Source organism: Scomber japonicus, chromosome 8 (genome assembly GCF_027409825.1).
Source record: "Scomber japonicus isolate fScoJap1 chromosome 8, fScoJap1.pri, whole genome shotgun sequence".
Taxonomy (NCBI): domain Eukaryota; kingdom Metazoa; phylum Chordata; class Actinopteri; order Scombriformes; family Scombridae; genus Scomber; species Scomber japonicus.
The window spans coordinates 30855703-30871908 of NC_070585.1; the positions used below are offsets into that span (position 1 = coordinate 30855703).

Genomic DNA, 16206 nt, shown 5'->3' on the forward strand with positions numbered 1-16206 from the left:
TTTTCAGGAGAAGAGTGAAGATGTATTCCCACTTTGGTTTCCTTCTGAGCAAATAAAGCGACTAATTAAACAAAAAAAGAAGCAAATAATACACATATAGGTCTATTCTAGCAGCACATGTCTGGATCTGAGCCCATTAGATTTTTTTTCTCCCCCCTTTCCAAACACATGGGATGGAGAGCAGCTCGGTGCTGCTGCTGCTGCTGCTGCCGGCGGACAGGATCCTCCTCCTCCTGCTCTTCCTCCTCCTCCTCCTCCTCCTCCTTTCACTGACAGCATCATCTGGCTCCCTCCCCCTGAACCCCTCCTCGCTCTCCCCACCTTCCTCCTCCTCCCTCCTCCTCTTCCTCCCCTTCTCAAATGCTGCAGGCATAGTCGGATCAAACCATTTGTGCACGTGTGTGGAGGTGATGGACGCAGCTATAAAAAATATATCAACCAGTTTTAAATTGTGTATAAAATGCAGCTTTCTAATATAATAATAATTACACTGTGGTAAAACATTTTTGATACGTTAAGATCCCGATTAGGGTGGCATGGTGCGTTCAAGGGATGATTCGGAGTCAGCTGCTACGTCCGCGTTGCGTTCAAGTTCCATTTTGTAGCAGGGAAAAATGAGAAAAAGCTAATTGTAACCATAAATGTATTATTATCTTGTCTTGTTAGAACATATTTTATTTTGTTTTCTCTTTTTTATATGCAAGAAGAGACCTTTGACTGCTTCTGTGTGTCTTTTTGGTGCAATGTGTCTAAATGATTGTTTTTTACTCGTATTATAGCATTTTCCATTCCTTATCAATCAATCAATCAATCTTTATTTGTATAGCGCCAAATCACAACAAAGTTATCTCAAGGCACTTTACACATAGAGCAGGTTCTAAACCAAACTCTTCAGGTTTTAACTTTAAAGAGACCCAACATTCCCACATGAGCAACAGTGGCGAGAAAAAACTCCCTTTTAACAGGAAGAAACCTCAGGCAGAACCAGACTCAGAAGTGGGCGGACATCCTTAGTTTATCATCTCTTGCACCTCTATAGACTAAAAGGCCTAATGGTACAGTATAGCCTAGCTGTTACATTATAATTATACAGTTGCCTTTAATATTACCAAGTCATTGTCATTTTAATTGTAGCTAACTTAATAGCTGACATTACCTCACACCACATAGCCTGCATCATGACCTGTTCAGCTCCCAGTGAGACTTATGTAAGTTTTAATATAGTAAAGTTTTTTTTTTTTAAACTGGTTGCTTCCTGCAGGGACTTCAGATCAGCTGTAAAGGTCAGCCTTTGAACACTGAGCTGTTTGGACACAGCAAGTGGGTGTTTGTTCGTGTGTGTGTGTGTGTGTGTGTGTGTGTGTGTGTGTGTGTGTGTGTCACAGGCTACTTTTGGGGACACATTTCAGACTTAGGACCAGTTAATTGGGAATGGCATGTTCCAATTCATGTCCTTCTTTCCTCCCTCACTCCCTCCTACCTTCCTTCCTTCCTTCCTTCTTCCTTCCTTCCTTCATTCCTTCCTTCCTTCCTCCTTTCCTTCCTTCCTTCCTTCCTTCCTTCCTTCTCCCTCCCTCCTTTCCTTCCTCCCTTCCTTCTTTCCTCCCTCCTCCCTTCTCTCTTTCTTTCCTCACCCCTACCGTCCTTCCTTCTTTCCTTCCTTCCTCCCTCCATCCTTTCCTTTCTTCTTCCTCCCTCCCTCCTTTCCTTCCTTCCTTCCTTCCTTCCTTCGGTCAGTAGTGGTGATGGTTTGGGTTTATCTCCAGAAAATGTATGTAAGTCTATGTAAGGTCTACTAAAGTGACCATGATCTGATGTAGATGTGTGTGTGTGTGTGTGTGTGTGTGGTCCTGGTATTCATCATGTTGCAGGGTCTCAACCCCTTATTGTGGACAAAAAGCAAGTCCCCTTTACATAAAATCATTTATTTTAGGGTGAAGACTTTTTAAAATGTTAAGATATGTTTAATATTATGTGAAATGTGTGTTATTATTATGGTAAAGGTTAGGATTTGTCCCCATGAAGTGAATCTAATGTCCTTTGAGGTGATGGAAACACGACCACATGGGGAAACAGTTGCCCTACAGTGACACCTAGAGGATTTATCATGTAATTACAACATATATTTAAACACCATTTTCATCATTTTGTGTCTAAATGATAAAATATCTCTCAGTGAATTTCCAACTGTAAATAAAGGACTTAGAACAGGTTTGTTTTAGTTCATTCACAGGTTTTTACTCTCTGGTGACAGTCTTACAATGAATCTGTTAAAACTATCGACTCTTCTGGTGTTTTTTCTGCAAGGACTCTAATCATTGTAAAATCTTTTGGAAGGATTTATGTGTCTTTGTCCATAGTATTAGTTTCACAGCAGGATCAATTAATGATGACAAATGTTACCGAATGAACTTCATCATAATTAGGGCTATATACTATATACTGTAAATGTATGATGTTTCATATGATGGTGGGAGGGAGGAGAGTGATGGCCCAGCTGTCATCTCCGGCCCCATGACTGCACTGGAGAGCTCCTTATTTATTGTTTGTGCTTTATTCTTTCTATTGATGCTCTATTGTTGCTATCCACTTGCTGCTGCAATAATAAATTTTCCCATCTTGGGACTCATAATGAATGAATATCTTATCTCATTATATTCAATGCACAATAACAACAGTGCAGAACAATTAGTTACAAATATCAGTTTGGGATGAAATGTGTGAATATTGCACTGTATTACAGATACAATGTTGTCTTCATTTTATCACCCACAATTCCATATTTGTATGATTATTATTAATTTAAACTATTGTACATACTTATTTGGCTTATTTTCCTCAAAAAAACAAACAAAACAACCAAAAAACAACATTTTATTTTCAATTAAACAAATGTTTAGGGCCCCCAAAGTAAATTTAGGAAAGGAGTCCCCCTACTGGCTGATAATGGCGCATTTTGCAATGATAATAATCCCTTCAGATGCTTCAGAGTTGGAATAAGCACTTCTATGATTATATTTGACTCTGCCCTCTCATTTGATGCACAGGTGACCAATTTTCTACAATCCTGCTATATTCAATTTAGACAGTCAGTCGTCAAAGATCAGGTCTTTTCTTTTAACAGCAGATTTAGGAAAGCTCATGCATGCTTTCAATCACCTCTAGACTCTAGGATCCGCCCTATGTATATCTTAGGGTGACCATATTTTGATTTCCAAAGAAGAGGACACTTGGCCCAGCCTACTTAAACGATACTCACAGTTTACTCAAAGATTCCTTATAATTTAAATATATTTAAAGTTTATATGTATGGATAGAATATTTTGTTATATTACAAAATAATATCTCTCAAAGACAGAAATTCAGATAGGCATATCAGAGGTTACTGAACTTTCTTTATTATGCCTCAATTGTAAAAATATATAGGATATATATATTAAAATGTAATAAATGTAAAATCTCTGGAATAAAATAATGATAGAAATAATGTCTCTTCTATGTTAGAAAAATCAACCTGTAAAATAATAGCTCTCTTTTCAAGTCTTAGTGGACAAATAAATAAATAAATAAATAATATGAAAATGTTATAATAATACCTTTTCTGTAGTAGAAAATCCAACTTTAACAAAATATTTCTCACTAAAAAGAAAAGAAAGAAAGCTACTAAAGTGAACAATGAAACCACTGACTGTGCAGATAACACTGACATCATCAGAGGAGCAGTTCACGTGGTTCAGCTGAGCGCGGTCACGTGACTCTCAGTAAACACGGAAGCACAGCGGCTCAGAGACTTTCTGCAGATGTTTGGACACCGATCACTTCCACCTTACCGATCACACTAACGTTACCGATCATTTTAACGTGAAGCAGTCTGCACAGGAGCTCCTCTTCATCCTCCTCTTCCTCCTCCGGTCTGCAGGATGCATCAATGTCTGATCCTCGCTGTGACTCTGAGTCTGACTGCAGCTGCAGGTTTCACTCAGGTCAACTACAAGAGAGTCACCAAAGTCAAGGTGAGACTTTATAACACTGAGTTTAAAATGTTTTTATTTTAATGTTTAATATCATCAGACTGAAATATGCATGATTACTGCTGAACATTTAAAGGGAAGCTTGCAAACACCAGAGTGAATAAAGGGGAAATTAAAAGGAAACATACTACTACTAATAATAATAATAATATAATGATTAATGGCTGATTTTACATCTTTTCCCCACCCCAAAAAGTGTTAAATTAAAACATAGTTTAATGCACAATACACCAAACTAGTTTCAGAATTAAAGGGGAAGTTCAAAGAAAGAAACTAAGAAAGAAATAATGATATTTAGTGGCTGGTTTTCATTATTCATACTTGTGGAAAAAGTGTTAGACATCATTTAAAGTCACTTTAAGATTTGTGAAACCTTTATTGTGTTTGTGAAAACTGATGAAATTAAATTAAAAAAAAAAGGTGTCTAATGTGTTCTGGGTGGAGAAATAACAGTGAAATTATATAATAAATAAGAGGAAACAGTGTTTTAATTAATCTCTTGAAATAAAATACAAGTAATAAGAAGTTAAGGGAAACTTAAATGATGATATTAAGTGACTGATTTTCCACCTTTTCACCACTTATACTGTTAAGTCTGTTTAAAACTGCCCATTCCATCTGATGTCAATTGCTCTGTCACTTTTATACTGTCTTTATTTATTTATGTATTTATTTTATTTGTATTGTTGCTTCTTGTTTATAATCATGTTTATAATGTGTTATAATGTGTTGTGATGTGTGTAATGTGACTGCCAAGAAAGGCGCCTTTAAAAAAAATATTATTATTATTAAGTTAAACATAATTTAAACCCACTTTCAGATTGTTTAAACCTTTAATGTATTTGTGAAAACTGATTTTTTTAAAAAGGGGTCTAATGTGTTCTTAGTGGTGTAATGACCCTTGTTTTGTTCTTAAACTGAGTTTTAATGAGTCTCATGAAATAAAGTAAGAAGTTGTTGTTGAAAAGTGTTTCATGTCTCAACAAGTTGAGCTTTAACAAAAAAAAAAAAAAAGGTATGAAAATGAATGAAACATGTCTGGAAGGAAATCAAAAAGTCGACCACAAATATGTCAAATCTCTTTCACTCTCTCTCTGATTGTGCTTCACCTCGTGTGTTTTTGTGGTCAGATTTTGGGATTTGACTGGAAGAACTGCGGGAAGCCAGACGCTCCAGCTGTGCTGAAGGATCTGAGCGTGTCTCCTGATCCCATCTCCATCCCGGGTGATCTGACGGCCTCCGCCTCCGGATCCACGTCTGTTGAGTTGACCGCTCCTCTCTCCGTAAGTACGCACACACACACACACACACACACACACACACTATTGTCCTTGAGTCAAGGAAGGAAAGGAGGAAGAAGGAAGGAAAGGAGGGATTAAGGAAGGGAAGAAGGAAAGGAAAGGAAAAAAGGAAGGACAGAGGAAAGAAGGAAGGAGGGAGGGAGGGAGGAAAGAAGGAAGGAGGGAGGGAGGAAAGAAGGAAGGAGGGAGGGAGGGAGAAAGGAAAGGTGGAAGGAACGAAAGAAGGACAGAGGAAAGGAGGAAGGGAGGAAGGTAGGGGGGAGGAAAGAAGGACAGACGGGAAGAAGGAAGAAAGGGGGATGAGGAAGGAAAGAAGGAAGGGAGGAAGGAAGAAAGAAGGGAGGGAGGAAGGAAGGAACAGTCAAAATAGACCGGGTCAATTTGACCTGGAAGGACGACAGGAGGGTTAAACACACTTATCTCTGTGAGAAAAGACACAGATCTCTGCTCAGTAATCATTAGGTGCTTTTTTTTGGCTCAGAGTATTACATAAGACCGGTTTGACTGTCTCGTGTAAGGTTGTGTTTAAGAAGCAGGCGTGTCTGGATCTGCTGCTGAGCTTCATGTGAGCTTCATGTGAGCTTCATGTGAGCAGATTTGATCCTGCATGCTGCACCGGATTTACACTTTTCCTTTGTATTCATAATCAAAAAGGAAACTAAGGGACTGAAAAATATCAGAAGTATAAGCAAGAATGAGAGAAAATAGACAAAAAAAAGCATTAAAACTTCTTCACGTCTTGAAAAAGTCATTTGGGGCTGTGTTATTTAAACTTAAGATTGTTAATTCAGTGCTTTTATTATCTAAATTTAAATTTCAGAAGTCTTTATAAAGTCTTTTTGGTGCACAGTTTTCAATCAATCAATCTTTATTTGCATAGCGCCAAATCACAACAAAGTCATCTCAAGGCACTTTACACATAGAGCAGGTTCTAAACCGAACTCTTCAGGTTTTAACTTTAAAGAGACCCAACATTCCCACATGAGACACAGTGGCAAGAAAAAACTCCCTTTTAACAGGAAGAAACCTCAGAACCAGACTCAGAGTGGGAGAACATCTGCCTCCACCGGTTGGGTTTGAGAGGAGAGAAAGGAAGGATGGAGGAAGGAGAGGAGAGGAAGGAGTAGAGAGAGAGGACGGATAGAGAAGCACATTGAAGGTCCGGGACTGGTGTCTGGGGGAGAGAGAGAGAGAGAGAGAGAGAGAGAGAGAGAGAGAGAGAGAGAGAGAGAGAGAGAGAGAGAGAGAGAGAGAGAGAGAGAGAGAGAGAGAGAGAGAGAGAGAGAGAGAGAGAGAGAGAGAGAGAGAGAGAGAGAGAGAGAGAGAGAGAGAGAGAGAGAGAGAGAGAGAGAGAGAAAGAAAGAAAGAAAGAAAAACATCCCAAGAATTCCCCTAAATCTTGGTTTCAGCTTGTGACAGGGAAGTTTCAGATCCTTAAAGAGAGGCAGTGTTTTGTGTTGCCTGCAGGTGTGGTTTGTTTCTAACCAGCAGAAATAAGTTTACGAGGCTGTAAAAGCTGCTGAAGTATAAAACCAGCAGGGAAAAGAAACTTCATGACTCAGCTTATTTTTTTATCTCTACTGTTATTCGTCTCTTATCACACGTATAACAATAAAACTGAGCTATTAAACCTTCAAACTGACCTAGTGACCCTCTAAATGGTTTTGCATTATAAAACCTTTTAGCTCTTCCACTATATGATAAACATTGCAGTGATTATGAAGATTCATTTGTGCATTAATTGTTAGGTGTTTTTCTTCTTTCCACAGTTCAGGATGAAGTAGACCGTTATTTCTGAGTTGCAGGGTAAAGATAGTAAAGTAGGAAGTAAAGATAGTTACAGTTTCCTTGGTTGTGGTCATCATGCAGGTTGAGCCACATCGACTTCTGTCACGGTTACTAAAGTTTTACTTCTTTAAATCTGCTGCCAGCCAGTAACTTTATTATGCATGACATTTGAACCTGACGCAGTAATGTTATGTGTCTTTTATTTAATGCATTGTCCAAAGTCATGACAGGAAGCAGAGAAAGCATCAGCATGCATGAGATGTTGATGCTGTTACTATAAGTTTAAATTTAGACTTTCCATGTGAGTTAATAAGTGAAGCATTGGTTCTGTGTTCAGTCAGAGCAGGACTGTAGATAACATCATCACTCCTCCATCAGCAGCCAGCAGAGTAAACACCACAAACAGTGTCTGATTGATACTAAACTGATCAAATGGACTCTTACTGTCTGATATACTCCTTTAAAACTTCATACATGCAGTTCAGTGCCTTACAGATTACTGGACTAATGTAAGGCAAGGCAGTTTTATTTATATAGTGCATTTCATACACAATGGCAACTCTGGGTTCAACTATCTGACCTGAGTCAGTAGATCTCAGAGCTCTGGGCTCAACTATCTGACCTGAGTCAGTAGATCTCAGAGCTCTGGGCTCAACTATCTGACCTGAGTCAGTAGATCTCAGAGCTCTGGGTTCAACTATCTGACCTGAGTCAGTAGATCTCAGAGCTCTGGTCTCAACTATCTAACCTGAGTCAGTAGATCTCAGAGCTCTGGGCTCAACTATCTGACCTGGGTCAGTAGATCTCAGAGCTCTACTGGGTTTATATTCTACTAACATGTCATTCATGTATTCTGGACCTAAACCATTCAGTGATTTGTAGACCAGTAGCAGGACTCTAACTGGGAGCCAGTGTAGAGACTTGAGAACTGGAGTAATGTGCTCTGATCTCTTTGTTCTGGTTAAAACTCGAGCTGCAGCTGTTTAATGTAAATAATAGTAAAAAGGAACAAAGTAGATCTATCATGTTGAAATGGAATAATTGGGTAGTAGAGTTATTAAAGGCACTGTTGGAGGTTTGACTCATATATAGAGTTTGTTATCCTCAAGCTTATTATGTGGCAGTGTAAAAAAAGTTTCTTTACCACATTTTATGACACCTTCGGCCACCTTTATGACACCTTTTTTTCCCCTCTTGCTTTACTTTGTTACTATTTAGGTTCTGTCTGCACTGCAAATGTTTCCTCATGCCTCCTTTTTCCATTAGACTTTACTGAATTGAATGCATTATTCTTATAAAGTTGTTGTTCTACACTGTTCATGCATTGTTTCTCTTCATAATGCATTGATGAAAATGATAATAAAACTATAAAATATACAAAAAAACAACAATAATAAAACAATTTGAAACTAATACTACACAAAAAAGCTATTTATTTTAAAATGTTGAATAGTTTCAGCTCTAATCAGTTCAGTTTAGATTGTCCATGAAGCCAAGCTGATAATAATCAGAGTTCACTGTGAAGGAAGAAACCACCACCTGTGTTCAGAGAACGTCGAGTGATTCATACTGTCTGATAAGAGTCTTGATCACATGCTGGATAAAAACTAGAAAACATTCAGCTGTCCTTCCATTTTCACTCCTGCATCAGTCAGTACAGACAGAAAACTTCATGATCAGAAGTGTAAAACATCACTTCTCTCTTCTGCTGCTGTCAGTAACAAAAGAGTGGCAACCTCTTTACTCAGATTACTTCCTCAAAACTCCTTCCTCTTTTTTTAAATCTCACTTTGTGGTCTTTTTATGCGGCTGTTTTTACACCGCTGCTGCTGCTTCCTGTTGTCTGACCTAGTTTGTTAAAAAAGATTGGCTCCACCTTGTTGTTTCGAGTCCATCCATGTTTGCTTCTATTATAAATGATCTCTCTCTCTCTTTTTATCTATCTAGGTGAATGTGACTCTGGAGAAGGAGGTGGCAGGTTTTTGGGTGAAGGTTCCCTGTTTGGAGGAGTTGGGCAGTTGTCACTATAAGGATGGTTGTGATATTTTAAATCAGCTGATCCCACCTGGTCAGGACTGTCCTGAGCCGCTGCACACCTACGGCCTGCCCTGCCGCTGCCCCTTTAAAGCTGTGAGTCAAAACACACACACACACACACACACACACACACACACACACACAGACACAGACACAGACACAGACACACAGACAAAAACAAATGTCTCCTTTGCTCCTTCTTATCAGTGATTACACCCTGAAATTACACCCTTAAGTTTAGTGCATCATAAAAGTGAAGAAAAACAATTGTCAGCGATTTAAAATCAAAACAATTTTCTTCCTCCTGTTCATACTGACCATTAGAAGATCCTTCATAATGCACTTACAATGGAAGTAATGGAGGACTAAATCCACAGTCCTCCTTCTGTGCAAAAAAAAAGTATTTAAAAGTTTAATCTGAAGCTAATATGAAGCTTCAGAGTCCAAATGAGTCAAATCATCAAGTCAAATCGACGATAAAGCAGGGTATGCATTAGGGCGTGGCTACGTCCTGATTGACAGGTTGATTGACCAATGTCCTCGAGATCCAGCCCTTGCAACCATAGCAACCTCCCCGCCCCGCCTCATGCCCATATAAGTAGAATCCGTGTTTTTTTGGTGCTGCCTAGAGTCGAAACTATTGGCTTCTGAGCAACAGTCCACAAACCAATGGGTGACGTCATGGATGTTACGTCCATTTCTTTTATACAGTCTATGGTTAAAACTTGGGAATGTTTGTCATCATAGTTTAATTTAGTTTCTATCGACCAATCTATAAATGTACTAATCATTGTCCATTTACTGTCTCCTCAGGGTTCGTACTCTCTGCCCCAGTCAGACTTCTACCTGCCCCATGTGGATCTGCCCTACTGGCTCACCAACGGGAACTACCGGGTGCAAGGCGTTCTGGGTATGGAGGGGAACGAGCTGGGCTGCCTTAAAATCGCTCTCTCTCTCCACTCCAACTAAAGAACCAAACATCAGAGTCAATGAGTCAGGAGAAGCTTGAGGGGTTTTTTTTGTTTATTTGCACATAAAAAATGATCAAAAATTGGGAAAGAAGCAGAAGTTGCACAAAGTACTGAAACTGATAAACCTTAGTAATAATTTTAAGAAAAGGAGGAACATGAGAGAAACAAAATATGATGACCAACAGACACATTTTTTATTTTCTACATTAAGTTGCAGGTTACTAATAATAGCTTAATAGCAGCCATTATCAGATCCTACATTTATAAGCTTATATTGAATCTCTGCTGCAAGGCTTATTAGGCTTGGGAGGTATCTACTCCTCATACCTTCATAGATACCTGACATTTCACCAGGTTTACAGTTTATGAAGATATTTGTGTTTAAAACAAACAAAGTGAAAGTGTGTCTAATATGCATTTAGCCTATTTAGACCAGTCTTGCTGGGTTTAAATACTCATAGTACATAAAATAATGAAAACATAGGAAATTGGTCTTCCATAGATTCTTGCTGGTGGACACTGATACTGTACATTAGTGGGCTGAACAGAGATGACGTGCTGGTTTAAATCATTTGGCTAATTAACTGTTTTTGTAGTTGGAAGACGTCACCTCAACATAAAGTTATATGTGTGTCGATATAAAGCTGTTGTGGTGAAGGAATTTCCCCTGCAGTAATTCAGAGTGGCTCAACAGCAGCATGGTTTATGTTATGTTAGTGTGATTCAGAGTCAGCTGAATGGAACAACAGTGTCTGTTGAACAGGGAAAACACTTTACATGGTGTTGTGGCAGGAAACTGTTATCCTACAGCTGAGTCTCCTTAAACCTGGAATTTATGAATGGAGTCTGGTTGATGATATGACTGGTGGAAAACTACTTTATAACTACTCAGAGTTTAATCATGTATATAACTGAGGCAAAGTGTTCATGCAGATGTGTTTTTAACCTCACATACTGTTCATATGCAGACATAGTAACAGAAACTCCTCCTAATTAGTCTCTACCGAATTTCTGAGTGAATTCAAGCTACCAAGGAAAGACTGACCTCTGCCCTCTGGTGGCCGAAGCTGTGAACTACAACACAACGTCTATTCAACAGTCTAACCCTCCTCTCGTCCTCCTGGGTCAAATTGACCCCGTCTGTTTTGACTGTTCCTTCTTTCCTCCCTCCCTCCCTTCCTCCCTTCCTCCTTTCCTTCCTTCCTTCCTCCCTCCCTCCCTCCCTCCCTCCCTCCTTCCTCCTTTCCTTCGTCCTCCCTTCCTTCCTTGACTCGAGGACAACAGGAGGGTTAATAGAAAGAGGAGCATCTGTATTTTTGACTGCATTGAAAATCAAACGTTTGTGATTTCTAAATACCATAATGCCTCGATACCACCCAAGACTAACGTTGATCCACCTTAAATCATGTGAAATTAAGTTATATATAATAAATTCACTCCTGTCTTAATACATGCACACATAAACATAGTACTGTAGTTTCACTCCACAGTTTTGGTTAATCTTAGTAGAATTTGAGTTAAGATTCATTTGATCCATCAAGCTACACTTATTTAATTTTTATTTAATGAGCAAAATATGATTGAAATCAAGCTAAATGAATGTTTACAGTAATTCTTGATTTGTTGAATAGGAAATTATGGTGATTTAAGTATTTAATTTTGTTATTCAAAAGCATAGGACAGGATTAGAGGCAATCAGAGTTTTAAAAAAAGTGAGATTTTAGCTATTTTTTTCTCAGAAATGAACTTTATACTCAGATTTATGGGAAATAAATTAGCTGAAACATTTTCATTTTTCTCTCAGATGTCTGATATCTCAAAATGTTTTCCTAATTTTTAAATCATAATTATAATAAGCACACTTTTGTTTTCCAGTATACCAAATTTTAGGTAATTTTCCTTTTAATTTATGCAGATATGATTCAGCGTGTGTGAACAATCATTGCTGCTGTGTGTTTTTAAGTTTTTTTAATATCATCAGAGAACAAAAAGGGAGTTTTAGGTCCTTAATTCCAACTGTTCTGCTCCTGAAATGTTCAAATTATGATTTACAACAGAACCAGGAGAGGGAAAGCATTTAATGCAAAGACAAAGTAATAATTTATCCCATCATGCCTTGCAGCCGCAGTGCAGCCTGAACCATTTTCTCTGATGTATAAGATTGAAACCATTCATTATTTCATGCAGTGTTAAATATTACTGAGAGTATTTTCTTTTAAATCCTTTTCAGTATTTGGGATGAACATCATGTCATATTTCAAAACCAAACAAAAAAAAAACTTTGATTAAAAAGAAGGTTTTGCAAGAGTGAATTTTAAAGTTTTGAGGACTTTCATAATGTCATATATATATATCTGCAAACATATTTTTTTCATACATATATTTGAGTTTAGTTTATTTGAATCTTTGTAAATGGTGATGTGATATCTGGTGTGCATGCAGTATGATAGGAGATAAAAGGTTGAAACTTTTTAAAAGGGTGAATCTTCATTTAGAGAATTTTTTTTTTACACATTTGCTACGTTTGTACTTTTGCTTACTGTAAACTTTTTTGGGGAACATTTTAATCTGTAGGGAAACTGTTAAAGAATATTGTGATGAAATTATTATTATTTTTTTTAATACTAATGGCCTTCGTATGTTCTTAACCTTCTTTTGCACCAGCTTGTGATGCTGTGAGTTTTACTTTTAACCCTCCTGTCGTCCTCCCGGGTCAAATTGACCCTGTCTCTCTTTTGACTGTTCCTTCTTTCCTTCCTTCCTTCCTTCTTTCTTTAATTATTTCTTCCTTCTCTCCCGTCCTCCCTTCTTTCTTTGCTCCCTCCTCCTTCCACCCTTCCTTCCTCCCTCCTTTCCTCCCTCCTCCCCTAAATTCCTTCCTCTTTTCATCCTTACTCCTTTCCTTCCTTCCTTCCTCCCTCCTTACTCCTTTCCTTACTTCCTTCCCTCCCTCCTTACTCCTTTCCTTCCTTCCTTCCCTCCCTCCTTACTCCTTTCCTTCCTTCCTTCCTTACCTTCCTCCTTTCCCCTTTCCTTCCTTCTTTCCCCTTTCCTTCCTCCCTCCCTCCTCCTTCTTTCCTTCCTTCCTCCTGTCCTTCCTTGACCTGAGGACAACAGGAGGGTTAAGTGATTTGGGTTTTTTTTCTTTAATCACTGATTGTGTCTTTTTTGTAAATGGTACAAAGGGTTTGCTGCTCGTTAAGCTCATTAAGTTGCCTACAGTTTGTATGAGAGATGTTAGTTTTCTTTTGTTTTATTGATTTATTTTTAACTTTTAGGTACATGACTGGATTTGTAGCAGGGATTAAAACTAGAATAATATAATATCATACCAATAACACCAGATGAGATTTATTATAGAAACAATGTTCAGGTTTGTGGGATTTAAGGCTGATAACATAACAATAATTTGAATCAGTTTTTTTTTTACATGAATAAAAATGACGATCACAAATGTTGAACATTTCAATTGTCATGCATGTGATTCATTTCACACAATGTACAGTTTTTAATAAACGTCATCTTGTAAATTGTGTATTTTTTTTGCCCCCCATCAAGCGGTTGATAATGTTTGACTTATTATTATTAAAAAGCTGATTATTACAATACTTTACCATGAGGTGAGGAAGATTTTGGGTTTAAAAGAGGAAAAAGGTGTAACATCAGATTTACAGAAGGATTTTCCTGATAAAAAAGATTTAAAAATTACATTGTTTAATACTTTTATCTGAGTTTTTAAAGTAAATCATATCATTTTTTGCAATGTAATGAGTGTGCAGTAATTTCTGCAATTATATAAACATCCATAAAATGAGTGAAGCATGATAAAATAGTCCTACTTCATAAGGCGTCAATTTCAATATCACCACGAGCATTTCCTCTATAAATCTCACCGTACAATGTATGGTATATACATTGTGTATTTTTGATAATTAAAAAGCTGATTATCACAATATTTAGCAGGAGATGAGATAGATGGAAAAGCTTTTTGTTGTTGTTGTGTGATTTTAACACATTTAGTGCAAAAAACAATTTGGGTTTGAAAAGGAGGACAAAAATATAAGATGTATGTCGAATTTTCAAGATGAAAAATTTACTGTTTATACTTTTATCTTTGAGTTTTAACATTAAATAATATTATCTTTACAATGTAATGTTACAGTTTTACATGTGCAGTACAATCAGAAATTATGTATGAAAGCATAGCCCCTATAATAAGATAATAAGGAGTCGTTTTCAATGTCACCACCAGATGGCAGCATTTCCTCTGAAAATCAAGATACACAGTATGGCCAAAAGTATGTACACACCTGTATATTCTACCTGTATCTGATGGCTGATCATGTGATTTTAACACTATGTTCATTAATCTACTGCTATAAAACCTTCCAGTCTTCAGATGAGCATTAATGTATATTGCAGCATTGAGATTTCCCTTCCAGCCCCCCCAAAAAGTGTATTTGTCCTTATATTTTTAGCCTTATAATGCAAACTTCTCTCTTCCTTTCTGATTCAAATCATTTCCTACTGGAGCAAAACTGATAATGTAATAATAATATATCCAAGTTCAGCTTCCTTTATTAGAACATTAGACATTTTTACCGAGCGTGTATAGTAAGATTTTGGGTCTTTGCAGCAGCAGCAGCAGTGAATGTTAACAGGAAGCAGCAAAGAAACCAGAAAACAAAAGCAGGAAAGTGAGGAATTACACCAGAAGGAGCAAACAAATCCAACTCAGAAGTGTTTAAAACTAGTGTAAGTGTAAGGTTACAGATTAAAAATTAAAAACCTAATAAGTAATGCAACTATTTAATTACTTAATCAAAGTAATGCAACTCATTCAATATGATTTATTTTCTATCAAATTATTCAAACTTGGAAATAAAGCTGTAAATTCAAAATATGAAAACATGAATTGAAGAATAATGATGTAAAAAATATGGCTTTAATAATCTATATCACATAGAAACATCAAATAAAAAAACTTAATGTGTCTTCATGTGGATTCCTAACTTCGAAGCTGTTGCTCTTCTCATGAAAATCGCTGACAAGTTTCCTCTGAGTCTTTTTCGTTTGACATTCTGAATCTATTTCAGCAAGGACGTTTCAGTGCTGTTTCCGCTCTAGCATGGTTATATTTTTAGTCTGAGTGGTGCACAATAAGTAGAAATAAGTTCATCTCTCATCTGAAGGTCCTTGCTATACTGCTGACTGCTAAAGTAACAGCAAACTGATTTAAAAAAGGGCACCTATTATGCTTTTCCTTATGTTGAGTCATATATACACAATGCTGCTTTAAAGCTTTGTGAACCTTGTAGAATTTGCTCTATTTCTGCATAAATGACCTAAAATGTGATCAGATTTCCATCCAGTTCTTAAAACTATAGATAAAGAGACATCAGTTAAACAAATTAGTCCAAAATCTTACACTGGTTTGTTTATTTATTGTGGAAAATGATCCACTTTTACATATATGTTTGTGTGAACCCCCAAGGATTATCAATTCATTTGAAGGAGATATTTGAGTCAGGTCAATGGGATGACAGTCAAGTGTGAGTTTGGGAAGCCCTGATTTTTTATAGAAGATAAATCTGGTTCTTTACTGTCAAAATCTGAATTTTACAACACAGGTTGGTCAAAGTGTGTGGTGGGTTGAACAAAAGGAGATTTCTGACAACCTTAGAAGAAGAGTTGCTGATACTCACCAGGCTGGAAAGGGTTAAAAGACCAATTTCAAAAGGGTTTGGACTCCAGATTGTGTATCCTGCCCAGGAGTAGTTGGACAATGAAGATCACACAAAGAGCAATGTATGTAATAGTCTGGGAGGTCACAAGGGACTCCAGGCGAACCTCTAGGAAACTAAAGGCCTTTATTGCCGTGGTTACAGTCAATGTTCATGAGTCTACCATCAGGAGAACATTCAACATCAATGCTTTGTGTTTGTGTCTGGTGCTGGTTTCTCTTCTTCTTTCTCTTCCTGCCAGGTATTACCCTTTCCCTTCCTCCACTGATCGCCACAGCTGTGCCACATTACAATCAGCCTCAACATAGAAACCTCCTGGAAAGCTAACCCGGTG

The 16206-nt window shown here is 37.5% G+C and overlaps 1 protein-coding gene across 1 annotated transcript; it reads left to right on the forward strand.

The window, feature by feature from the left end:
* Nucleotides 1-3772: 3772 nt before the first annotated feature.
* Nucleotides 3773-10126, forward strand: gm2a (ganglioside GM2 activator). The gene is made up of 4 exons (XM_053324177.1): nucleotides 3773-4013; nucleotides 5162-5314; nucleotides 9068-9250; nucleotides 9971-10126. The coding sequence occupies exons 1-4, from the start codon at nucleotides 3921-3923 to the stop codon at nucleotides 10124-10126; spliced, it is 585 nt and encodes a 194-aa protein (XP_053180152.1). The 5' UTR covers nucleotides 3773-3920.
* The last annotated feature ends 6080 nt before the right edge of the window (nucleotides 10127-16206 follow it).